The following is a 27,453-nucleotide window of genomic DNA, read 5'->3' on the forward strand; positions in this document are numbered from 1 at the left end:
CTTGGGAGTAACCCTGGCGTAACTATGCGTGCATGTCTTTAGTTACTGTCTCACTAGCATGTTTTGAGAATGGTACTACTATATATAGATATATGTATAATCATTACTAAGAAGTATTATTAAGCTCTGTTATCTTGGCAGTGGTGTTATAAACCTTCCATGTATGTACTTGTGTCCCTACATGTGTTGGTAGCCACATGACAAGTAGATTATTGAAAGTGCCTTGCCTTAAAAGACAGTCTTGGCAAATTTGAACTAGCCTCTAGGCAGCTATTGAAGCTCATTAGGAACCAGTTAGAACAGCCTTGGACTCTGGATATTTGTGGGCTGTGGAGAATTCCCCAGGGGAAGTAGTAACTGTAATTAGAGACAGGTCATCTAGTTGCTTCAGTTAACAGAAGAGTTCAGGGTCTGGTGCCACGTGTGGAAAGGGAAGTGAGGGAAGGCCCCCCACCCCTACCAGCCGGAGAGCTGGATCTGAGAGACTAGCCTACCGCAGCTGCAGAGCTGTTGTCCCTAGAGGAGAAATTAGGATGTGTTCAGTGTGCATCACCAACTAGAAAAACTCAACCGCCAAACAAGTCTATAATTAAAACCTTAAACTTTAGGGTGTTTGGAACATTTCAAGAGTTTCTACTATGGTTTTCCTGCTGTACATTCATCTAACATCTGTATATTTTTTCCTCAAATCTACTTTTTGCTTCTGATTTCAACCTTCTGCTTAACCACTCTCTTAAATTTCTATTCTTTAGAAAGAAATAGAATTACATTCTGAAATTTCCTCTTATCTCCCTTTGTTACTATTAATATGCATTTTCTTGGAATATATCCATAGAATGCTACATTAAAAGGGAGTTCTCAGAGCTGCCAACCTTATAGTTTTGAGGTTGAGTAATACACAGTATATTTCTCCTACATAAAAAAATTGGGCCTGACCAGGTGGTGGCACAGTGGATAGAGCGTCGGACTGGGACATGAGGACCCAGGCTCGAAACCCCGAGGTCACCAGCTTGAGTGCAGACTCATCGGGTTTGAGCAAGGCTCACTGTCTTGAGCCCAGTGTCGCTGGCTTGAGCAAGGGGTTCCTCGGTCTGCTGTAGCTCCCAGGTCAAGGCACATATGAGAAAGCAATCAATGAACAACTAAGGTGCCTCAAGGAAGAATTGGTGCTTCTCATCTCTCCCTTCCTGTCTGTCCTTGTCTGTCCCTCTCTCTGTCTTGTCACACACACAAAAAAATTGGTTTCAGTTTTTGGCTAATGTACACAGTGCTGCTGCTGCCGATGACTGTGTCTGTCCGCTGGGTCCTGTGAAGAATGTGTCTGGTGCACATACTTAGAAGTGGAGTGGCTGTTTGCAGAGTGCTCATACCTTCATCAGTACTAGTTATGCCAGATTTTTCCAGAGAGATTACATTCTTACAACTTTTTTTTTTTTTTTTTTTTTTGAGATAGGCAGGGAGAGAGAGGCAGGAACATTGAGCTGTTCCAGTGTGTACCCTGACCAGGGAATGGAACTGGCCAGGACGATGCTCCAACTGCCCGTGCTCTCCAGCCAGGACTTAATTAATTTATTTATTGAAAGAAACAAAGAGAGGAAGGGAGAGGAAAGTGAGAGGGGAGGGAAGCATTCATTTGTTGTTCCGCTCAGTTGGGCATTCATTGGTTGGGTTCCCATATGTGCCCTAACTGGGTATTGAACTCGTAATCTTGTCATTTTGGGACAATGCTCTTAACCAACTGAGCTAACCAACCAGGGCCTCTTACAACTTTTAGTGAATATTTTTTATCAACATTGTAAAATGGAAAATATCTTTACTAAGTCATCTCTGATATCTAACATTAATTTAAATGATTAAAAAAATAACCAAAAAGTGCATTTCCCCCCCCCAATAGTGAATTTTATTCATGTTGGTGGAAAGTAGGAATCAGATTCTAGTTAGGAAAGAGAATAATCTAACTGGGGACAAGAGAGGCAGAGAACGAAGCACCCCGCCTTCTGCGTAATAGATGTTTAGTTAAGATTTGTTGGTTAATTAATCCAGCAGAACTGTAATTCCTCTAAGACTTCCTTTTCTCAACAATGTACCATTCTATCTCTGTGGTGTACTTTCCCTGATTCCGGGCTCCCCATTTGCTGTTGGAACTAGATAGTGTGGAAAGTTAGAACGGGGGAAGCATCTTAGGAGTTTTCTGACTCTCAGCCCGCTTTCAGGACATTAATCCAATCATGCACGTGTTGTTTCTTTTATGATTGTAGTCTTCTAAAAGCAGGAATGGGTTATTTAGTGATTTATAGGAATAGTCTGAAAATAAGATGTAATTACCACCAGCAGAATTCAGAATTAGCATCGTTTGTTCCTAATGAAAAACTCCAGGATCACTCATGGGCCTGTGTTAGTGTTTAGGGTAAAAAATATCATAATGCCAAACTGAGGAGATTTATTTTCAGTCTGTCATTGAAAGACTGTTGAATAAGTGCTGTTCTTAACTTACCTGATACTAAAAATTGAGATGAAATACACTTAACAAAGTTTACCATTTTTATTATATTTAAGTGAATTTGATGGTCTTAAGCACATTCACATTGTTGTGCAACCACCTCCAGAGTTTTTTCATCATTCCAAACTGAAACTGTACCCATTAAATAATAATTCTCCTTTCCCCTTACCTAACTCCCAGCCCCTGCAACTACTATTCTGTTTTCTCTGTGAACTTAACTATTCTAGGTACTTCATATATGGTAAATCATACAGTATTTGTCCTTATATGTCTGGATTATTTCACTTAGCATAAAGTCTTCAAGGTTCATCCATGTTGTAGCCCAGGGGTCGGGAACCTATGGCTCGCGAGCCAGATGGGGCTCTTTTGATGGCTGCATCTGGCTCGCAGACAAATCTTAATAAAAAAATAATAACATTAAAAATATAAAACATTCTCATGTGTTACAATCCATTCATTTCCTACCGCTCATGTTCATGGTTGCGGGTGGCTGGAGCCAATCACAGCTGTCCTCTGGGACAACACCAAATTTTTATTGGATAATGCGTAATGTACACGGGTCGTTGTATGGCTCTCATGGAATTACATTTTAAAATATGTGGCGCCTGACCTGTGGTGGCGCAGTGGATAAAGTGTTGACCTGGAAATGCTGAGGTCGCAGGTTCGAAACCCTGGGCTTGCCCAGTCAAGGCACATATGGGAGTTGATGCTTCCTGCTCCTCCCCCCCTTCTCTCTCTCCTCTCTCTCTCTCCCCCCCTCTCCTCCTTTCTAAAATGAATAAATAAATAAAAAATTTTTAAAAAATGAAAAAAAATGTGGCATTCATGGCTCTCTCAGCCAAAAAGTTTCCTGACCCCTGTTGTAGCCTGTAACAGACAGAATTTTATCTCTTTAAAGGTGGAATATTTTATTGAATGTATATGCCACATCTTATTTATCCACTCATCTGTTGGTGGACACTTGAGTCACTTCTACCTTTTGGCTATTGTAAATATTGCTGCTATGAACAGGGCTAGACAAATATCTGTGGCCCTGCTTTCAATTGAATAGTTTCCTTTTTTTTCTTTTTCTTTTTCTTTTTTTTTTTAAACAAGAGACAGACAGACACAGGGAGACCAACAGGAAGGGGGAGAGGTGAGAAGCATCAACTCATAGTTGTGGCACTTTTAGATGTTCCTTGATTGCTTCTCATACATGCCTTGATAGGAGCAATAGCAGAGCGAGTGACCCCTTGCTCAAGCCAGTGATCTTGGGCTTCAAGCCAGAGACCATTGGGGTCATGTCTATGATCCCACACTGAAGCTAGAGACCCCACACTCAAGCTAGTGAGCCCCGTGCTCAAGCCAGATGAGCCTACACTCAAGCCGGTGACCTCAGGGTTTCTTACCTGGGTCCTTAGCATTCCAGGTTGACACTCTGCCCACTGCGCCATCACCTGGTCAGGCTGAATAGTTGCTTTTTAATCTTTATGCTAAACCCCTTTACTAGTGTTGGTTTGACTGCGAATTTACCTCAAAAGCTACTTAATCAGTTTTATCCTCATTTTCTCATCCTTATGAGAATATAAGACAGGAAGAAGGCACATTTCTGTTAATGGTAGCACTAAAATAGGAGCCAGCCTTTAGTAATTAGTCTACTGTGATTGTGGTATTTGTTGTTACATTTTGTATCCATTATCCACTTGAATCATAATAAAGTAACGTGATTTAAAAATATATGCCTTGTTTATCTAGAATATATATGATACTTTGTAACTTCCAAGGTTTGGTTAAAAACTAGCAATGTACATAAAATGAAACAGTTTTTTCTGAGCTTTTGCTTTGGAAATTTATTCTGTATACTTTAGTTATTTAAGGCTTACATTTTGGAGCATTAGCATATATCAGTGATTTTCAAAGTGTTTGATCTCAAAGCCCCTTTATATTCTTAAAAATTATTTAAGACTCAAAAGAGCATTTGCTTATATGGGTGTCTGCTATTGCTGCTTACAATATTAGAAATTAAAACTGAGAAGTTTTAAAAATTTAAGAATTCATTTAAAACAATGGACCTAATGGATGTTATCAATAATATATTTTTTCTGAAAAATAGCTATGTTTTCTGACTAAACATATTTACTATCTTTAGCCTTTGATGGAAAGATAGATGGGTTCTCATTTGCGCTTCTGCATTCAGTCTCTTGCAGTGTGGATGGGATGCAGGTCTGGACTGAGGGAGTAGGAGGGAGGGGAGGGTGGATTTGCTGGAGATAGATTTTGTAGGACTTTGCTGCTAGCAGACAGTTTAAAAGCTGAGAAAAACAGCTGTGCTTTGCCCTGTGACCTGCCCCCAATCAGGGAGGGAGGGATTTTAAAAGGCCCTGCTGCCTTGTGTCTTCAGGGAACATCTTTTACTGACAGTATAAAAACCAGGTCACATGACTTGCCCGAGCCTCTTAGTCTCCTGGTTGCTGCCTGGGGTGTACATTGAGGGCCCAGAGTCTTAGGAAAGTCAGTTAGATGGGGGAGCACAGAGGCAGTGGCTTTATTCTGGATATGCCCAGCCACTGGCCAATCTCACAGACGGTACATGGCATTCAGACTTACGTTGTGTGTTGTCTCTACATTGGTGAGGTGTACCCTTTTGCTGTTTGAATTTGACCAACTTCTAGCTCCATTCGGTATTTGTAAGTATAATGATGGGTCTTTAAATTCAGTTACAGCAGTTACTCGGTTAGAAGGTTTATTCTTCAGCATTTTAAAGTTTTTTTATATCCTATTTTGTTTTACAGATTTGTAAGACTCCAGGGCCTTCAAGCTGTGATCAATCAGACGGTTCCTGAAGCAACTAGGAAAGCAGAGCGCTTGCACGCCCGCTGAAGAGTGTATGTCTGTGTATATTTAAAACCTTTCTATGCACACATACTTAGACGGGGAGACAGGCTCACTCTGGTGCACACTTGAAGCATTTTACAACCGATGAAAATTAATTTAAGAATCAGATGGAGCAACCTGACACCACTGGGCTCAGACGCCTGGGGAGAAAAACACATCACTAACGGCCAATTTTCCATATGGTCTTCACGGGTAAAGAAAGTTTGCAAAAAGAAGAGAAAAAAGCCTCGCACAGACCCAGCCTCAAACATACCTGTGCAGTGCAGAAGGCGCTGCGGGCCGGCGGCCGAGGGAGCCGTGGGCCGCAGCGTTGCAGGTGGTGGCACGCAGTGTCTGCACTTTAGTTGTCAGTGGATTGGGGATGTGGACAGACTGAGATTCTGGACTGACCAGTGACTCTTCCTGTGAGGTCATGACTGGAGGGAAGCCAGTTCAGGTTTGATGGGACACGTTTGAACAATGAACTGGTTTCTCTGCCTCTTTCACTTGACTGGACTCGAGAAATGTTAATTTATTATTTCCCTTTCCTTTTCTGCATCTATAGGATGATATCTTAGGTAGCAGTTGAAACCGATAATTACGAAATACATATCAAGGAACATCCCAGCAAAGTTTCTTTTCCTTGGACTCTCTGTGTGGCGTGGGAAACAGGCCCTGAATGTGCCCAGGAAAGGGCTCACCGGCACAGCGTGGTGGAGAACCCGGCCCTTGCTTGTGTCTCCCTTTTAAGGGATTCTTTTTTGCTGAGTCCAGGAAGACTTGCATATATAAGAAGAGAACTACTTGATGGACTTAATTCTGAGATTAATATTTTTTTCCTTCAAGATGAAAAAATGTGATTTTTAGGAGCAGAAAGGCGAAGTTAGGCTAGGGGTGGGGGAGAGGCAAAGGCGAGGAAGTTCTGAGTGAGGCTTGTTTTGTGAGCAGGAGGGTTGGGGACTCACTGAGCCAAACCCTGGAGCGTGTGCCACGCGTTGGAACGAGCTGGCCCTGCATAGTGGAGGGGCTTTCTCGCGATACCGCCATGGCACTGAGGGCTGTGTGGGCCTCTGGGGGGCGGTCAGATAGAGCCCCGCTCTCCCTGGGGACACAGTGACCTGCCAGGAAACTGGGTTGGGCTTGAAGGTGGGACGTTTTGGGTTCTGAACAGCAGACAAGTCTTTTCTTCCAAACTTGGACTGCTGTCTGCACAAACTCTGGTCATTTCGCACAGTTTGTGTGCCTTTTCCCCCTTTATGCAATCTTTTTCAGCTTCAGCAGTGGAAATTTGTGTAGTTGAGGAAACACTAGAGGCAGCTTCAGAAAGAGGATGAGCCCGTGCTCCGTCTCTGCACCTGAAATCCTGAAGAGAAAAGCCAGCTCGAAGGGTTCTTAAAGCCTTAAGTTACTTGAAATCTATGTATTTGCAAGCCCTGGTCTCTGGAATCATATTACACTAAACTGGAATCTCAGGCTGAATGAGAATAACCAAGTTGAGTGAAAAAGAAGAAAATTCAGCTTCCTGACTAATGACATTCATTCTCCAAAGGGTCAGCCCACTCTTTCTCTAAAAACTTGAAAATAAAAACGGACCCCACGTTTTTTTAAGCATTACCTTTTCTTAGCAGACTGCCGTCATCTTTTATAGAGGAATTTTTTCACTATGCATTTGGTGGATCTTTATAAAATACTGACCTTCTAATTAGATCCAGGTCAATCTTAATTAAAGGGGATCTGAGAAAACAGCGCAAGCTAACCACAAAGATAGAGTAAGTCAATGAAAGAAACTGGTTTAAAATTTTCCGCAATTGGCATTACTTTTGAAGTAAAACAGTCCTCTGGAAAAAGTATGTATGCAGCAGTGGAACAGGGGCCTGTCCTTTGCAGCGACTCAAACATCCTCTGCCTGTCCTGGAAGGGGCGCGTGCCCAAGAGCGAGAAGGAGAAGCCCGTGTGCAGGAGGCGCTACTACGAGGAGGGCTGGCTGGCCACGGGCAACGGCCGCGGCGTCGTGGGCGTGACCTTCACCTCCAGCCACTGCCGCAGGGACAGGAACACCCCACAGAGAATAAACTTCAACCTGCGGGGCCACAATAGCGAGGTGAGCTGGGGCTTCCTTTCTCTATTTGTCACTTCTAGAGATATTTTTGAGTCGTTTCCCACCCCCCTCCCACCTCCCGTGGACTCGACACTTGCTTTGCTTCAGTTTTTTAGATTTGCTGCCGAGTGAGACTCTGCAGACCTTGGATTCTGTCTCTGGTGTTTTGGTGGGAAAGTGCTGGGGCGGACCCAGCGTCACTGCTCAGTTACCATCTCTGCACCCTGCCCACCACAGTGAGCAAACCCCTGGTCCCACCTGAGGGGCCCTGGAGCTCCGGTGAGGGACTGGTGGCGTCTGGACTCTGCCCTGGCTGTAGAGCTTCAGTGATCTGCCCGTGTCAGAAGTGAAAAACTTGGGGCTGTTTTTCTTCCAGAAAACAATTTCTTACAGATATATCGTGGTCCTGCAAGTTAGCTGTGGTTAGTACTGATTCTTTATCCAAAGGGATTTCCTTTACTTAGGAGCAGACAGGCAGTCGTGCATGTTTGTGGAATTGGTTTCGTTATAGGGATACACCACCATAGGAATGGGCTCACCTGGATCCTTGGATTTGGTTACTTCTTTGGGAACCCCTGTTCCCTTTTCCTCGCCACAGCCCTCTTGCCCTTCCTGTGCTCTGAGCAGCTTTCTGTGATTGTACTGGTAGTGACAGTAATTTGCTGTGTGGGTCGGTAAAATTTCTGGAAGAATGTCTGTTCTTGGTGGTCTTAACTTCCTCACCTCCCATTCTTTCAAATGCCGTTTATTATTACCTTTAACTTATTAACCCACTTTAGTGTGGCTTTTTTCCCTACCTTTCTAACTGAAACGGTCACATTTCCACGGACCTCACATTGTTAAAATCATAGGCCACTTTAGTGCAGTTGATGTCTGGTGGCATTCCATGGAGTTGAAATGTCCCTTTTTCTTGCTTTCCAGGACAGTGCCCTGTTCTGGTTCTCCTCTTATGATCTTGCCCTCTACTTTTCACCCTTCTTTGTGCTCTGCTTGTTTCCATCTCTGTCCGAGGGCCCCAGGCATACTTCCTTTTCTGGAGGATCTCCAAGTTGGCTTTAAATCCACCTATCTGCTGGTGACTCCCAAATTTATATCTGCCACCTACCTTCACCCTCTAATTCCAGACTTCATTCTCAGACTTGATATGTGAGATACAAAACTGGATGTCAGTTACAGCATCTCAAACTGTGGATCAACCGAGGGAGCAGTGTCCTGATATGCCAAGGCTGTGGGTTCGATCCCTGGTCAGGACACATATAAGAATCACCTAGTGAATGCATAAATAGTAAGTGGGACAACAAATCAATCTCTCTCTTTCTGCCTCCCTTCCTCCCTCTCTTCTTCTCTCTCTAAAATCAATTAAAAGAAAAAAAGGAATGATCTCCTTTGTAGTTGAATCTTAGGTTTCCATTGAGCTCTGCGTTGAGTCTGAAAACCTAGATTTAACCTTGACCCTCCTTCCCGTGGTTCACTTCCGTTCCAGAAGACCCAGAGGAATACTGTGGACTGCTGAACCTCGTCCTGTTTTTGGATCACTGTGCATGGTGGAGATCAACTTTCTTAAACTTAAAGATTTGAAAACCGCTTTTGATTTTAAAACATTTATACAGGATTTAACATGTTTAAGGATCTATTGTATATACTAATTCTAGTGAGAAAATTTGACTAATTTTGGATTAAAGCCAGTGAAGAGTCGCTGTAACTTTTTTTTTTTTTTTTAAGATTTTGCCCATTGATTTTACAGAGAGGGGAGAGAGGGAGGGAGCAAGAAGCATCAGCTCCTAGTTGCTTCACTTGAGTTGTCCATTGCTGGCTTGTTGTATGTGCTCTGACCCGATGAGCCCCGGCCCTCAAGCTGGGACCTCAGCACTCCAGGTCCATGCTCTCTCCACTGCGCCCCCACAGGCCAGGCAAAATGTTTTCTATCTTCCTTATAAATTCTTGATAAAAAGTGACTTGGTAGATTTGCAATTGCCCGCTACGGTGTTATAGTGATGAGTGACACAGAGGGTTGTGTGCCATTTCCTGCGACGATGCCTGGTCTTCCCCCTCCGTCGGTGCGTTTTCCTTCTCTCTCGACTGTGAAGTTCTGGCTCCACCACCTAACTAGCTGGTGTGGTCCTGGCTAAGTCATTAGTTTACTCATGGTTAAATTGAAATAATCCTTTCTTGTAGAGTTGTGAGAATCCATGAGAATGTATTTTTTTTTTTTCTGAAGCTGGAAACGGGGAGAGACAGTCAGACAGACTCCCCGCATGCGCCCGACCGGGATCCACCCGGCACACCCGCCCACCAGGGGGCGACGCTCTGCCCACCAGGGGGCGATGCTCTGCCCCTCCGGGGCCTCGCTCTGTTGTGACCAGAGCCACTCTAGCACCTGGGGCAGAGGCCAAGGAGCCATCCCCAGCGCCTGGGCCATCTTTGCTCCAATGGAGCCTCGCTGCGGAAGGGGAAGAGAGAGACAGAGAGGAAGGAGAGGGGGAGGGGTGGAGAAGCAAATGGGCGCCTCTCCTGTGTGCCCTGGTCAGGAATCGAACCCGGGACTTCTGCACACCAGGCCGACACTCTACCACTGAGCCAACTGGCCAGGGCCGAGAATGTATTTTTGAAAGGTCTTTGGAAATGGTGAATGTTATGTATATAGTGATATTAAGGCACCTCATACTCTATTTACTTAATTATACTTTTTCCAGTCCTTGTGATATCACTTACAACCCTTAAATTCAGTTACCAGTCCGACTCAGGAGGCCAGAGGCAATGTTTTTTTTTAAATTTGTTTCATAGTTAAGACTTGAAATCACATATGCGGTCAGCAGATAATGTATTTGCATCTCTGTTGTGTGTGCTGAATGTACATGCTTGCCACCGTGGGGCAGGACAAGCCATGGATTATGCCTCATGGAGTCCACAGCCCGGCAATGACGGTGACTTGTGGACCCTGGACATCTCTTTCTGCATTTGCATTTAATTAAGTACAGAAAGAAAGCTTTGGATCATTGGAGGAATTAAGGGTGAAGATTACCACAGGTCTTGTGGTGAAAATGACCTTTGAGTGGTCACTGAGAAATAGCTAGAATTGAGGTAGTCTTTTTCTGAGTGATGCAAGAAGACTTGGTCACATTCTTGCTGCAGGAAGTGGTATCTATCTTCCTTGTGACATGGACATCTCATGTTTCCCTTGGTTCCAGCCTAAACATGTGACTATATTCACCTTATCACACCAGGTGCGTCTCTGGGGGGATGCTTTCGGAGTCTGGCTGGACAAGAACAAAGACCTGTAAGTGTTTTGCTTGCCCTGAGACAAAACTGTCCTTGTTGGATAGGCAGTCAGTGTTCTTTTTTTTTTTTTTTTTTTTGTATTTTTTTGAAGCTGGAAACGGGGAGGCAGTCAGACAGACTCCCGCATGCGCCCGACCGGGATCCACCCGGCACGCCCACCAGGGGGCGACGCTCTGCCCAACTGGGGCGTCGCTCTGTTGCGACCAGGGCCATTTTAGCGCCTGAGGCAGAGGCCATGGAGCCATCCTCAGCACCTGGGCCATCTTTGCTCCAGTGGAGCCTTGGCTGTGGGAGGGGAAGAGAGAGACAGAGAGGAAGGAGAGGGGGAGGGGTGGAGAAGCAGATAGGCGCTTCTCCTATGTGCCCTGGCTGGGAATCGAACCCGGGACTTCCGCACGCCAGGCCGATGCTCTACCACTGAGCCAACCAGCCTGGGCCACAGTCAGTGTTCTTTGCGCCTTTCCACTGTGCTGTGAAATATTTGGGGTTGTAATGAGGATGCTATCCATTTGCAGTATTTTGCACCATGATCAGTTTCAACGGCAGAAGATTTAACCAAGTGGCTGCCTGAATAATTTGCACAGATACGGCAGTTTTTGTGCTTGATATATTTGTGTGCAGTTGTAGTCAAGTTTGAAAAGTTATGCGTGCGTGTGTCCATGACCTCTCTGAGCTAAAGATAATTTGTCAGTGACTTGGCATTAATGACTTACTCTGTGTGGCTTTCCTAGCACAGCAGCCACCTTGTTGAATTCTGTTTTAGCATGCCAGGTGACCGTGCCTGCCTGGTGCCCTTCCAGGCAGGCCCTTTTGATGTGGTATCACGTGGGCACACAGAGTCCAGCGAGGGTGCACTGGGGCTGCGGCTGGGTGTCTGCAGTCCGGGGTGGGGGGTATGCTCTCTTTACACGGGTGTGGCTGGGGGGAGGGGGACACGATGCTCAGGCCGTCTGGGAGCGCTGTGGTTTGGATGTGGTGCACAGCGGACTGCAGGGCTCTCGGATGTTAAAGAGACGGACTCCAAAACCGCCGTCCCCCGATTTGCCTGTACTTTTTGCAGATAAACTTTTATTATAATGAAAGTGAAACAGATCATGAAAACTTATCTAAGTTTGTATCCTGGAAAGGAATTTAAAGTAATAAAATGTACCTGTTAGAGTTTGGCAGGTGCTCTACCTTTATCTGCCAGTTTTAGTAAGTTTTAAAGATTTCCTGAGTGGGGGAAAAAGAGAATAAAAGGATTTTCATAGTTAGACTGGGAGGAAGGAGCAATATACGAATGAAGGAAACGTGGTATTTTAAAAATAGATTTTTAAATTTCCTGAGCACAAGCATAGTTAATTTTATTTTGCTGGTGAGAGTATCTTCTTGTTCAGACCGGGCAAGGAAACCTGAGTGGCAGAGGCGCTGGGCGCAGAGGACAGAGAGGGGCAGAGGGTGTGATGCTCGCAGGCCAGCGCTGCCAGCCGGGTGGTGGCATTGGGGTGTAAACTGGATCTGAAGCCCCTTGGTTCTGTGAACATGGAGAGCCCACATGGGCGGGATACTGCTGGTGTCACACAATGAGGAAGGACCTGGTTCCGCCCAGCTGGCCTGCTGTCAGATGGGGTATGGGTTGCATGGAAATGCTGTTTGCTGCTGCTGCTGCCAGTGGCCATCAGTCATACGGCCACATTTTCTGTGTGCTTTCTGCCTGTTGTTCTGTTTAACCCTCGTAACAGCTAGTGCAGCTTTGCTTTATTATTATCCCTGCTGTGAAGTTGAAGAATCTGACTTTCAGAGCTGTTGTGGAAGTTGTCCAAGGTATGGAGCTGGGTGATGAAGATGGCAGACCTGGGATTTCAATTCGTATCAGTGTGTTTTCCTTCTGTGAGACGCTGCTTCACAAAGCCGAACCACACTGAGCCCAGAAACAGTGGTAGGTGGCTGTGGCCTGCGTTTAGGAGGGCGAAAGGTTTGCGGTGGAATTGGAGAGGAGTGCAGGGCAAGCTGCTTGGGCCGGGCCGGGCTCTGACGGTCACGATAAGAACACAGTAGTCATACATTTTCATGGGATGAGGGAAGGTGGGGCTTTTGGTTTGGGTTGCATTCAAAGACTGTTAGAAGATGTATTCAAATAGAAGTGTGGACAAAATTAAATGTGAGTATAAAAATTACTGCCCAGTTCAGCGTATTTTATCCACAAACGTGGATATCTGAGAGTTGAAATCATTGGCTTTTTTTTTTTTTTTTTTTTTTGGCAGAGAGACAGGAAGGGGGGGAGAGAGAGGGAGGAAAGAGATGAGAGGCATCAACTCATAGTTGTGGCACTTTAGTTGTTCATTGATTGCTTCTCATATGGCTCCAGCCCAGCCAGTGACCCCCTTGCTCAAGCCAGTGACCTTGGGCTTAAGCAAGTGTCTTTGGGCTTCAAGCCAGAGAGACCTTTGTGCTCAAGCCAGCGACCATAGGTTCATGTCTATGATCCCATGCTCAGGCTGTTAACCTCGGAGTTTCGAATCTGGGACCTCAGTGTCCCAGGTTGACACTCTATCCACTGTGCCACTACCAGTCAGGCTAAAAAGGTCTTAGTGGACTTTGTGTTTACCTAAAATTCATATGTGAAGCCTTAACTCCCAATGTGGTGATGTTTGGTAATGAGACCTGTGGAAGGTGATTATGGTTAAATGAGGCCACTTGGGGTAAGGTTGTCATGATAGGATTAGTGCCCTCATAAGAAGAGGCACCAGGGAGCTTGTTCTCCCCGCAGTGCACAATGAAGTGATCATGTGGGCACACACGGAGGAAGCCTCATTATAAAACCTACCTTGCTAGCACCTTGATCTTGGACTTGTAGCCTCCAGATAGGAGAAATAAAATTTTGGCTGTGTAAGCTGCTCAGTCCATGGTATTTTGTTATGACAGCTTTAGCTGACAAAGACAAGAGAATTCAGAATCTTCCCACAGCTCTTCCCACCACACTGATTGTTCATGGTGAAGTACAGGTGGTCTTCGTCTGTTCAGATTCATTCCCCTCTACTTCCGTGTGGGTAACTAATTCATTTGAAATGTAGCTGGGTTGGTTTGTGTCGTTTTCATTTCAGTTTCTGGATGTTTCCTCTTTCTTTCTTGTTGATTTTATGTTTTGAATGCATTAAAAATGTAAAATTATATAAGGAGGTATAATCAGTGAACTGACACTTCTTCCTACATTCCTTCTACCCCCTCCACCCACTTTATACATACTTCATTATTTTCTGGTTTATTTTTTTCTATTACCTTCTGTAATGTGTGTGTGTGTGTGTGTGTGTGTGTTTTATTTTCTCTTCTTTCTTTGATGAAAGAGAGCATAATATATGTGTATTCTTTTGCCCGTTTTATTGAGATATAATTGATACAGAATGTTGTATTAGTTTTATGTATGTGCATTCCCGTACTTTGCTTTTCCACTTTCCACCTGGCAGCAACTCCGTGCCCGCTCCTGCAGGCCGTGCTCATTGTTCGTGCAACTCCCAGGCTCCATCGTGTGGGCGTACCAGTTCATGGAGTCTCCCAGTTTGAGTGTGTAGGGAGTTTCCTATAGTTTGTAACTATAAATAACATGTAGTGAATAATACAGCATCTATTTTCGTATTGTTAGAGGTATATATTTAGGGTAAGTTCTTAGAAATGAGACTGCTGTATTGAAGTGTGATAACCTATGTAGTATTGTTAGATAATGCCAAAGTTTCTTCCATAATGATTAAACCGTTTTGCATTTCCATCAACAATGTATGAAAATATACTTTTCTCCCACAGTTTCACCAGCAGAGTGTATTGTGAAGCTTTTAAAGCCTTTCCAATCTGCTAGATAAGAAATGACATCCTAGTAAAGTTTTAATTTGGATATTGTTTAATATAAGTGAAGTTGAATATGTTTTAAAGTATGTAAGGACCATTTTTATACCTTATGAGTTGTCTATTCATATTTTTAAAAAAAATTTTTTTATTCAGTGAGAGGAGGGGAGGCTGAGACAGATTCCTGCATGTGCTCAAACTGAGATCCACCCAGCAAGCTCACTAGGGGGCAATGCACACTGCCCATCTGGAGTGTTGCTCTGTTGCTCAGTAACTGAGCTCTTCTTTGTGCCTGAGGCAAAGGTCATGGAACCACCCTTAGCACCTGGGGCCTACTCGTTTTAAGCAAGCCATGGCTGCAGGAGGGGGAGAGAGAGAGAAAAAGAGAGAGAAGGTGGAGGAGTGGAGAAGCAGATGAGTGTTTCTCCTATCACTCTGACTGGGAATTGAACCCAGGGCATCCGCACGCTGGGCCGATGCTCTACCACTGAGCTAACCGGCCAGGGCAGCATCAACTCATATCTCTTATCCATTTTTCTATAGAATTTTTAATCACTTTGCCTTCAAATTTTATAAGTTCTTTGTATTAGGGATATTAGTGTTTTATTTGTGATATGTATTACAAATGTTTTCTTTTAATTTGTTATCTTTGACTGCTTATTTTTCCCATGCAGAAATTTAAAAAAAATTTAACTAGTCAGATTTATCAGTTTTTCTAATTGCATCTCAATTTTGATTCATAATTAGAAAACCTTTTCCAACACCTTGGTTTATAGAGGAATTCACCCATATTTTCTGTAGGTCAGGAAAAGACTCCTGACAGAACAGTGTTAGGAAGACAATCGAGATATCCTTTGTACTTGTTATGGAATCTTTCACCCATGTCTTCTTGCAGCAGGAAGATGACGATTGTGCACTCTCAGACCTGCCAGGCAGGTGGGTTTTAAACTCCCTCTGCAAAGAGGATAAACTAAAAAGAACAAAGAGATTGCCACTTAGGCAAAGTTAGAATTTCAGTCAGTAAAAATTCTCTCAGTCAGAGACAGAGAGAGAGTCAGAGAGAGGGATAGACAGGGACAGACAGACAGGAACGGAGAGATGAAAAGCATCAATCATCAGTTTTTCATTGTAAGACTTTAGTTGTTCATTGATTGCTTTCTCATATGTGCCTTGACCGTGGACCTTCAGCAGACCAATTAACCCCTTGCTTGAGCCAGCGAGCTTGGGTCCAAGCTGGTGAACTTTTGCTCAAACCAGATGAGCCTGCGCTCAAGCTGGTGACCTTGGGGTCTCGAACCTGGGTCCTCTGCATCCCAGTCCGACGCTCTATCCACTGCGCCACCGCCTGGTCAGGCAAGGGGTTTCTTTCTTATTTCATAGAGCACTTTGCCACAGAGCCAGGGTTATCTCGAGAGAGATTCCAGGCCATGACATTTCTTAGCCTGTTCTCCATGACCCCGACTGAAGCGAGACTTGGGACAGTGATTATTTCTGTGTGGAGCAGGCAGGGGACATGGTTGTAGGTCTTCAGAGCCCTTTCTCTGTAGAGATTTGTGAGAAAGGTCCATCTTCCGAAGGAGCTGACACAGTTCAGAGGCCGGGAGAGAGCGGGCTGCCCTCAGCTACTGAATAATTGAAAATGATGCTGTAGTGGTCTGTTTCCGTGCTCTGACGAGTGAAGAGGGGGCCAGGGAGCAGGGGCTGATTAGGAGCCATGTCTCTGAACTCCCCACAAAGTGAAGGACTGGGAAGCAAGGAGCTGGGTTCTCTGCTCCAGTGCCAAATGTCACCAGATGGGTGACCTTCGCCAGCTACCTTTTTAAAAAAATTTTTAATTTATTTATTAGAGAGGAGAGTAAGTGAGAGAGAGAGAGAGACAGAGAGAGAAAGGGGGAAGGAACAGGAAGCATCAACTCCCATATGTGCCTTGACCAGGCAAGTGCAGGGTTTCGAACCGGCGACCTCGGTGTTCCAGGTGGACACTTTATCCCCTGTGCCACCACAGGTCCAGGTCAGGCAACCAGCTACCTTCTGACCATTACTTTTCTTTATCTTGAAAACCAAGTGATCTCTAAGAAGTTTTCCAGCTCTAAGCTTTCAAATTATTCTATTTTGGGTTTTTTTTCTTTTTTTTCCCTTACTTTTAATATATTTGTTACATTTCCCAAACTAAGTACTTTTGAGTTGTTGTTCCTTTTTTTATAATAAAACATTCACTTCTTTCTAAAAATTTCTCTTTGAACATTCTTGGTCTTAAGATTATTGCCCAGGTAAGTTGATTACACTTGATATTTTGTCATTTGTATTTGAGTGTGAGCTTCTTGGGGAGAAGCAGGGACATAGGTCTGGCATTTTAAAGGACAAGTAGTGTATTTCTTCTTGGTGTGGCTCAGTTCTAGAAGGAGAAAACAGTTCTAGGGACTTGGTGACATTGAGGTAGGCCTTACTGTTTCAAGTTTATGACCTCGTATATCAGTAACTTGACTGTTCCATGGCCCTAACTTGTACCTTCTGTAACTATTGCGAAGGGTTGTGAAAATTCACTGGTGGTGTGGATTGGGTGGACGTGTGGCTTGATCTTGACAGATCCATCCCAGTGACTTGAAAAGCAGTTCAAGTACGGAAATGAATTCATACTGAAACTATATTCTGTATTCTTCTTCCCACCTCGCCTCCCCCTGCTCCCCAGCTGTGGTCAGCCGTTTCACTTGTATAATGGAATTTTCTTCATGTCTGAAGAATAGAGAATTTAATTATTTAAAAGAAAATTCATTCTCAGCTGGTATGACATTTCTTAGGAACGTTTGGCCCTGTTGTTGAGCAGCTGTCTTATTTTTCTTACGTGGAAAAAGAGCCAATTAAATTTTCAAAGCTCTGATCCAGAGCCAGATGTTCTCCTGAGGTAACCCACATCTCTTTTGTGATGACCAGGAGGACAAAACAATTCATGTTGCCACAGAACAGTCAATAGATTTAGCTTAATCTGGAAGTGCCAAGACTTTCATGAAGTAGGAAATTCATTTAACTTCTAAGGATTTATAATAACTACTATAAATAGAAGGCTTCTTTTCTAGAATAGATCTATGCCTGGAAAGTCAACTTTTCATATTTTTTTTTTTAGTGAAGATGAATTGTGGTGATTGTTTTACTGTTGATATTTTTAAAGATAGAAAAAGCGTGGAAGGTATTTTCACTCTGTTTTCATTCAGCTCCTTTGAAAAAATACAAAGCATCTTCTCTGTTGGCCGCCATGCTGAGTGCTGTGGTTCTGGGGTGAGCAGAGTTTTGTTGTATATTTCCAGATTATTTTTTCCCAGAAGGATTGGCAAAATGATGAACACCAGATTTTTTTTTTTTTTTTTTTTGCATTTTTCCGAAGCTGGAAATGGGGAGGCAGTCAAACAGACTCCTGCATGCGCCCGACCGGGATCCACCCGGCATGCCCACCAGGGGTTGATGCTCTGCCCATCTTAGGGCATCGCTCTGCCGCAATCAGAGCCATTCTAGCGCCTGAGGCAGAGGCCACAGAGCCATCCTCAGCGCCCAGGCCATCTTTGCTCCATTGGAGCCTCGGCTGTGGGAGGGGAAGAGAGAGACAGAGAGAAAGGAGAGGGGGAGGGGTGGAGAAGCAGAAGGGTGCTTCTCCTGTGTGCCCTGGCTGGGAATCGAACCCGGGACTTCCGCACACCAGGCCGACGCTCTACCACTGAGCCAACCAGCCAGGGCCAACACCAGAATTTTTAAAAGACTTCTAGAGTCTAGAATTTCTAGATCCTGTGGACTCCTAATTTCTTTGTGGTTAATTAAGGGCTATAAAGTAGTATATTATGGTTCTAGTTTTTCTTTCTTCATTCAATAATTAGGTTGAAATTTTTAAATAATATCAATTTGTCATCTACATAGACTGATATTGCTTCTTTAATTTTGGGGGCATAGTAAATTTTTATATGTTATGTTCATCATGTTTTCTCCGCCCATTAAAATATTAGGTTTAAATAACAAAGAAATAGCAAATAAGATTGTTTTTCCATTCAAAATGTTCTTTGGTATTTGTGTTGACTTAAGTTTCCTGATAAATCTTGCTATTACTTTTTACTCCTGATAAATAACTAGGGCTGCAAAGTGTAGATTCTCGCTGATGCAAAAATAAATAAATAAGAGCGAGCCAAATACATAGAAATCTTTACATGGGATGGACGCTGATCTGTGGCATGTGGTCTGTCTGCTCAGACCACCTGGTTCATAATTTTTTTTAGATTCCTTAAATCCTATTTTAAGTTACTGCCCCAAATTATTCTTACTGCAGATGTGTTTGCTTTACAGTTTCATTAGTTGGTTCTATAGCTATGTATAATTAATTGAAAAATTTGAAGTTGTAGAACAATAAACATTATATATATATTTATATGTGTGTGTGTGTGAGAGAGAGAGAGAGAGAGAGAGAGAGAGAGAATGAGAGAGAGGGATAGACAGGGACAGACAGGAAGGGAGAGAGATGAGAAGCATCAACTTGTTGCAGCACCTTAGTTGTTCATTGATTGCTTTCTCACATGTGCCTTGACTAGGGTGCCCCAGCCAAGCCAGTGACCCCTTGCTCAAGCCAGCAACCTTGGGCTTCAAGCCAGCGACCTTTGGGTTCAAGCCAGTAATCATGGGGTCATGTCTTATACCACGCTCAAGCCGGCAACCCCTCGCTCAAGGTAGCGAGCCCATGCTCAAGCCGGCAACCTCAGAGTTTTGGACCTGGGTCCTCAGTGTCCCAGGCTGACACTGTATCCACTGCACCACCACCTGGTCCGGCAGTACTCGATAAGTTGAATGTAGTGCACTTAGTGAAGTTGATCGTGTGTTTTCTTTTCTTTTTTTTTTTTTTGTGCCCTGGCCGGGAATCGAACCCTGGTCCCCCGCACACCAGGCCGACGCTCTACCGCTGAGCCAACCGGCCAGGGCCTATTGTGTGTTTTCTTTTCTACTCGACTTGAAGATAGCTTTCCAATTTCCAACTATGAATTTTCATATTCTTTAATAAGTTTAGACATCTTTTTATTGAGTGCTGTTTGTGGGGAGACATAACAAGTATGTTGTAATGCTGAATTGCTTGTTAGTTGACCTGTTCAAAAACAATGATGTTTGTATTTTCTGTCTTTAAATTTTAGATCTCTGAGATCATTCTTAAAGTCCCTATAAGCACTAAAATTCCTTTTTTACCCAGAAATTGAAACAATGTGAATTTGCTAGCAGTAAAACTCTTCTAAGTAAAGCCTCTGACTCTGAGATTCTCTGAAGTAGTTTTATTTTATATGGACACTTCATCCTTTGAATTAGCCATGGTGCTATCTGTGGAAATTGGCTCTGGAACCTGCAGGGAAGTTCCTTCACTGACCCAGGAGACACTGTGTCCTTACTCCAAGAATCTTTTCGGGTGTCCATCACTGCTCACTGCTGCTGTTTGCTTAGGGGTGCCTCTGGGATTTTTGAGGTGATTATATAACCACTATAACTTAGGGATTTTTAATAATTGCTAACTGACAGAAAGAACGAGTGAAATACTATGATAGAAGCTAAAGTGTAAGTAACTTTTATGTGTTTTAACTTCTTTTATTTCATCTCTAAGGCATGGAGAGTGTCCAACTGCATTACGTCATTATTGAGCAAGTGAAGCCTGGGAGCACATGGTGGTGTGTGACAGGCCAGCATTTCCCATTCCGTGTCACTGCACTTGCTGACTGATGTCACCATGGGCAAATATATAGGCAGCCTAAATAGAGTGGCAGTTTTCTCTTGTTTCAGTACTTAAAAAAATAAAAAACACCAAAATACTTGTTGAGGCAACTTGTCAATAAATGTGAAAAAGATAGAACATGTCCTCAAGATGCTCATTGTCAAGTGCAAAGAAAGTTTGCCATACAGTGAAATAGAGGTTGGGTAGAGGTATGGACCGATGTTTGGGAAGCTCAGAGGAGAGTATGAGGGAATCTTCAGGGGATGGTTCAGACCAGTGAGCTATAAGCAGCTTTGAAGGGTAAGTAGAAGTTTGTGCAAAGACTTGTTTATCTGAGAGTCAGCCTCGTCGGGAAGGACACTGACAAGTGGGGGGCCTTGTGTGTCAAGTACAGGACGGTGCTGTGCCATTGCTGATGGGGAGCAGCTGAGGGAGTGAAAGCAGGGGTGACCTGCGTGTGTTTGTATTTGCACAAGCTCTGTCTGTACAGTGCAGGTTCTGAACTGAAGGAGAGGAGGGGCTGGGAGCTGGAACTTGGGGCTTTTTGCAGAAATCTAGGCACAACGGGTGTCCTGAGGCCACAGCAATGGAAGAAAGAGGATATTTGGGGTAATGGAATCGTAGTCAAAATTAATGAAAGGTACACTTTAATCGGTGCATTTTATTGTGTCAGGCAGTCTCACTGATCTTTTGCATTATTTTACACTCTTATTTTGTTTATTTTTGCTCTGATCTTTGTTATTTTCTTCTGCGTACTCACTTTGGGCTTTGCTGTTCTTTTTCAGGTTTCTTTAAGTGTAAACTTAGATTGTTTATTTGAGCTTCTTTATGTTTCTTGAGATAGACCTGTAATGCTATCAATTTCCCTCTTAGGACTGCTTTTGCAGTTTTTCATAGATTTGGGGATGTTGTGTTCTCATGTTCATTTGTTTCAAGGTATCTTTTGATTTCTTCCTTGATATCATTGTTAATTTAGTCATTGTTTAGTAAAGTGTTATTTAGCATCAATTCCCATATGTGCCTTGACCAGGCAAGCCCAAGGTGTCAAACCAGCGACCTCAGCATTCCAGGCAGATGCTTAATCCACTGTACTGCCACAGGTCAGGCCCCTCTTTTTTTTAAAAAAAGGAAAATCTTGCCTGACCAGGCAGTGGCGCAGTGGATAGAACGTTGGACTGGGATGCAGAAGACCCAGGTTTGAGACCCCGAGGTTGCCAGCTTGAGCGCAGGCTCATCTGGTTTGAGCAGAAGCTCACCAGCTTGGACCCAAGGTCGCTGGCTCGAGCAAGGGGTCACTCGGTCTGCTGAAGGCCCATGGTCAAGGCACATATGAGAAAGCAATCAATGAACAACTAAGGTGTCGCAACGAAAAACTGATGATTGATGCTTCTCATCTCTCTCCATTCCTATCTGTCTCTCTCTCTCTGACTCTCTGTCTCTGTTAAAAAAAAAAAAAAAAGGAAAATATATTTTTTTGTTAATTTTGGCCCTCTTCTTTCCTAGGTATATCAAAGGCAGAAAATATGGTCAGTTAAATCAACCTTCGCACAAAAGATTACATTGTCTCATATGTGATGAACTTCTCTATGGGATTGGCCCCTGTGGATTGTCTTTTCATGTGTTGGTCAGCTCTTATTCTTTGCTTGTTCATTTCGTCTGGACTTGGAGACTCAGTACCTGTTGAGCCATCTGGACTAATGGTCAAAATTAATTTTTTACTTTGATAAAATAGACTAATTGAAGCCTTTGCACCTCTCCTCCTCCTTTTCCTCCCAAAGCGTGAGGCTGGGAACTACACAACAGGGATTACAGATACTACACTGGCATAAGGTGCTGAGTGGCACTGTTCCTTGTTTCTGTCGTCACACTCGGCATTGTTGGTGCTCATCTGTCCATCTGGGAGTCTTGGCAGGAAATGGAAACCTCCAGCAACTGACAGACCCTTAGCTCACCTTCTTCTTGGTTTGCAGTTTCTAATGAGAATATCAGTGTCTGCGTAAAAGGATGGATTATTATATTTCATATGCCTTAAGAATCATCCTTCCAAATTAACACAGCTTTTTGAGTGATGTAGAAGATGGAATAAAAAAGAATATTGTTGGCCTGCAGTGGCAGCAGCTAGAATATGGCATTTATGAAGAATTGGGTTCTGTTACAAAGTGAGTGGGTACCAATAACAGAATCAGGTAGGAGGGGAAGACGGAAATTCACTAAAATTTATTTGGTAGGTATTTGTTGCTCGTATGTGTACTGAACGCTAGAAGAGGCGGAATGTAATAACAACATGTCGTAGGCTCTGAGCCCGTCCATAAAGTGGGCCGCGAGCAAGCGGAGCTCTGCTGGCTAAAACTGCCTAGCAAAGACGTAGCCCGCGAGGCCGTTTCCCACCAGGAATTAGCTTGCTGCTGCATTTGTGTTGCAGAATTACTTTCGATGTTGATACAGTTGGACTTAATGTCTGCCATTTTGCTGTTTTCTGTTTGTCTTATCCCCTTTTTATTTGGTTCCTCTGAGCCTCTTTTCTTGCCGCCTTTTGTATTAACTGAAAATTTTTTCATACATCTTTTACTTTTCCGTTGGTTTTCAGTTTTATTTCTTTGCCGTATTTTTTCAATGGTTGGTCTAAAAATTGCAGTAGTTTCCCCTTACCCATGGTTTCACTTTTCATAGTTTCAGTTTCCCTTGTTTACTTCAGTCTGAAAATATTAAATGGAAAATTTTAGAAATAATTTATAAATTTACAATATTAATTTCAGATGTAGAACATAGTGATTCGGTATTTATATAATCACAAAGTAATTACCATGGTAGGCCAAGTTATTACCTTCTGTCACCATACAAAGTTACTACAGCATTAGTTTATAAGTTTAAATTGTGTGCTGTTCTGAGTAGCATGATGAAATCTCACGCCGTCCCACTCTGTTCTTCCGCGGATGAATCTTCCCTTTGTCCAGCATTCCACACTGCGTGCATGCCCTGCCCATTAGCCACTTAGTTGCTGGTTATCAGATCGACTGCCGAGAGGGGCTGCAGTGCTGTGTGCAGGTAACTCCTAGTAGCCCCACGCTGTGTCACAGCGCCTGTGTCATTCACTGTACCTTGTCTCGTCACGTGGCGGTGTCATCTCACATCACAACAAGAAAAGTGAATACGGTACAATAAAATATTCTGAGAGACACGTGCATGTAACTTTTATTACACTATATTCTTATATTGCATTTTATTAGTTGTCGTTGTTAATCTCTTACTGTTCCTAATTTGTAAATTAAACTTTGTCATAGGTTTTATGTATAGGAAATATGTGGTATATGTAGGGTTCAGTGCTAACCATGGTTCTAGGCATCCACGGTGGCTCTTGCCCCCCATGGATAAGGAGGGAACTACTCTATAGCATCATCTTGGATTTATCATAATGTATTTTGCATTAACATTGAATTTGGTTAAAATACAGGAGCCCTGCAGAGGGTAGTTCCATTTATTCCTCTCCCAGGCCTGGTGCTGTTGCCATGGGGCCTCGCCTTTTACTCTTAGTGAGCTGGGTTTTGAGCAGAGGAGTATCAAGAGTAGCTATTGCGCCTGACCAGGGGGTGACACAGTGGATAGAGTGTCAGACCGGGACGTAGAGGACCCAGGTTCGAAATCACAAGGTCACAGGCTTGAGTGTGGGCTCACCAGCTTGAATGTGAGGTCACTGGCTTGAGCGTGGGATCACAGACATGACCTCATGGTCACTGGCTTGAGCCCAAAGGTCACTGGCTTGAAGCCCAAGGTTGCTGCGCCCCCCCCCCCCCAGTCAAGGCACATATGAGAAAGCAATCAATGAACAATCAAGGAGACTAAGGAGCCACAACGAAGAATTGATGCTTTTCATCTCCCTTCCTGTCTGTCCCTATCTGTCCCTCTGTCTCTCTCTCTGTCTCTGTCTCTGTCACACACACACAAAAAGTAGCTTTTGCTGTTAACAGTACATTCAGATCCACTGATGATTTGAATAGAGTGGTATTTCATTCTAATTCTCATAAAATGGGGAGTAGAGTATTTTCCACTGTTGAAAAGGAGCCGTATAGCCCTGGCCGGTTGGCTCAGCGGTAGAGCATCGGCCTAGAGTGTGGAGGACCCGGGTTCGATTCCCGGCCAGGGCACACAGGAGAAGCGCCCATTTGCTTCTCCACCCCTCCACCGCGCTTTCCTGTCTTTCTCTTCCCCTCCCGCAGCCAAGGCTCCATTGGAGCAAGGATGGCCCGGGCGCTGGGGATGGCTCTGTGGCCTCTGCCTCAGGCGCTAGAGTGGCTCTGGTCGCAACATGGCGACACCCAGGATGGGCAGAGCATCGCCCCCTGGTGGGCAGAGCGTCGCCCCATGGTGGGCGTGCCGGGTGGATCCCGGTCGGGCGCATGCGGGAGTCTGTCTGACTGTCTCTCCCTGTTTCCAGCTTCAGAAAAATGAAAAAAAAAAAAAAAAAAGTAAAAAAAAAAAAAAAAGAAAAGAAAAGGAGCTGTATGTTGCTCCTTCACATGGAAAGAGGTGAGAACTTAGGTCCCTGAAAGAAAACCTCAGAAGTCCATTTAATCAATATTCTGGATTGTCTGGCTTCTCATTAGTTTTTCTTTAACTGGTGGATTAGTGCTATATATTCCATTTAATTAAAAGTGCCTCTATAGTTTATAGCTTATTCCTCAAATCAGTCAGTGTTTTAAGTGTTTACCTTGTTGATAGCTGCATGCTGCTTTTTTTTTTTTTTTTAATCGTGCATGTACATTCTCCATGTAAAGACCAGACTGTATAGCAGGGGTCCGGAACCTATGGCTTGCGAGCCAGATGTGGCTCTTTTGATGGCTGCATTTGGCTCGCAGACAAATCTTTAATAAAAAAATAATAACATTAAAAATATAAAACATTCTCATGTATTACAGTCCATTCATTTCCTACTGCTCATGTTCATGGTTGCGGGTGGCTGGAGCCAATCACAAGCTGTCCTCCAGGACAACACCAAATTTTTATTGGATAATGAGTAATGTTTATGGGTCGTTGTATGGCTCTCACGGAATTACATTTTAAAATATGTGGCGTTCATGGCTTTCTCAGCCAAAAAGGTTCCTGACCCCTGCCATATAGCAATCCTGGAGTGAAATGAGAGGAGATCTCTTGGCCTAGGAAGAGCCAGCTATCTGTTACCACTTCCACGTTTATTTCATGCTTTTTCTCTAGCAAAGCATGCATACTCCCCAAATTATACCAACTTCTTCCTGGCTTGAGGGGTTAACTTACAGACGAGGGTGTTTGTTCTGTCTACTTCTACTATCACCAGCGTAAAAATTGTCAGTGGCTTATTCATTTTGCCCCAAGAACATTCCAGCTCTGCAGCTTTGAAAACCTCTCGGTTGAAAGTCTGGTTTGAGATTGCTTTGATTGGCTTCTACATAGAAGATCCCATAGCATCATTGAAGTAGCTCTGTTGCATAACTGTTCTGTGTCTAAAAATAGCATTTGAGTAGCATCAGCTCTTGCCCAGGGATATGAGCCCGCGCTCTTTTGGATATTTGTACTGACTCTAACCATCGACTGGCTTCTAGTATGCCTGGCCAAATAATCCTTCACAGAAATGCCAAGCTGTTCCAGCAAAATCTAGTACTGTTGTAGTCCCTGATAGCACAGCAGCGGACGGACTGCACGAGGTGTCTGTCAAGGTCTGACCACCAACACGGAGTGAAGTCTTCGGTGCCTGGGGTTGGAGATGTCTGTCTGCACTTAACCCGTACACAGACAGTGTTGTATAATAAATCTGACTTGAAAGTCAGTTGCAAAGCCATAGTCTCTGTATTAGGATCAGGGTTTGTTTCCCAACTATATGCTGTTTGAAATTAATACTCGTTTTATTGCCTGTTTTATCACATGACAAACTATGGACATTCCTCTTGCTGGCAGTGTGTACAAAAGTTCAAATAACTTACAGAGTCTGATAGTAAGCAGATAATTGCTTGAGTTAAGATGTAGAAATTCTGAGATGACTTTATTAGAGAACATGTTAACATATAGCAGATTGTGCAAAGGAACCAATATCTATATATGAATCACTGTTATATTTTTGAGAGTATCTTTTTTTTTTTTCACCTAGGAGTGCCAGCTAGATTTTTTTATCTGTTGTTATTTTAAATCCTATTTCCATTTGGATTAAAGATATATCACATGTGTTTTGTTTTTTATTAAGTCACTACATATTAGCATTTACATCTTACTTTAATGTATACATATCAAAATAGTGACCTAACATATTAAAAGAAAAATGCAGTTTTGTTTAGAGACGCACAAACTTTCTCCTCATTTAGGTGCAAACCAAAGATAATTATGGTTTCACTTTTTAAAATAGGTGAAAAAAATCATGATTTTTGGTTGAATTTGGAGGAAATGGAACACATTGCTGAGGGACAGGTAATTTGACCAAGAAAATGCACAGCAAGTGAAATAACTATAAAAACTTCTCTTGGAATTTTTTCTCATTATAATCACACTCCAGAGAACTTAAATTTAGAGAGGATTAATAAGAATCTAATGTTGTGAAACATATTTGATAATATTTAGGAGCTGTCCACTTGTGGTTTTATAGCTAACTGGAAGTTAAAATAGAAAAGTGTACCATTACGAGGCAGAGAGTTGGAGGAAAGAATGCTGACTTGAGAGTCAGCAGCCCAGGTGCCTACTTGTCTCAGCCATTACTCTTTTTTTTTTTTTTTTTTTTTTGTATTTTTCTGAAGCTGGAAACGGGGAGAGACAGTCAGACTCCCGCATGTGCCCGACCGGGATCCACCTGGAACGCCCACCAGGGGGCGATGCTCTGCCCCTCCGGGGCTTCGCTCTGTGGCGACCAGAGCCACTCTAGCGCCTGGGGCAGAGGCCAAGGAGCCATCCCCAGCGCCCGGGCCATCTTTGCTCCAATGGAGCCTCAGCTGTGGGACAGGAAGAGAGAGGCAGAGAGGAAGGAGAGGGGGAGGGGTGGAGAAGCAGATGGGCGCTTCTCCTGTGTGCCCTGGTCAGGAATCGAACCCGGGACTTCTGCACGCCAGGCCGACGCTCTACCACTGAGCCAACCAGCCAGGGCCTTCAGCCATTACTCTTGAAACCTGCACACGTCTTGGGTTCTCTCTTAGCTTATTGCGTTACCTTTCTTCCCTTAGGGTTCTTAACTTG

At 43.7% G+C, this 27,453-nt stretch overlaps 1 protein-coding gene and 2 non-coding genes across 5 annotated transcripts in view; all 3 read left to right on the forward strand.

The window, feature by feature from the left end:
* The window catches only part of TULP4 (TUB like protein 4), a 184,734-nt gene that overhangs the window by 51,954 nt on the left and 105,327 nt on the right, over nt 1-27,453 (forward strand). For all 3 annotated transcript variants that reach the window (XM_066248421.1, XM_066248423.1, XM_066248422.1), the window contains exon 2: nt 5,272-7,454. In XM_066248421.1, coding sequence (XP_066104518.1) covers nt 7,131-7,454 — 324 coding nt within the window. In that variant the 5' untranslated portion in view covers nt 5,272-7,130. The remainder of the gene's footprint in view (nt 1-5,271; nt 7,455-27,453) is intronic.
* On the forward strand, nt 765-920 carry LOC136316545 (small nucleolar RNA U109). Its single transcript, XR_010727773.1, has one exon. It is a non-coding gene; the product is annotated as a small nucleolar RNA U109 (small nucleolar RNA).
* Nucleotides 24,335-24,410, forward strand: TRNAS-AGA (transfer RNA serine (anticodon AGA)). The gene has a single exon. It is a non-coding gene; the product is annotated as a tRNA-Ser (tRNA).

This window comes from Saccopteryx bilineata, chromosome 12 (assembly GCF_036850765.1).
Source record: "Saccopteryx bilineata isolate mSacBil1 chromosome 12, mSacBil1_pri_phased_curated, whole genome shotgun sequence".
Taxonomy (NCBI): Eukaryota; Metazoa; Chordata; class Mammalia; order Chiroptera; family Emballonuridae; genus Saccopteryx; species Saccopteryx bilineata.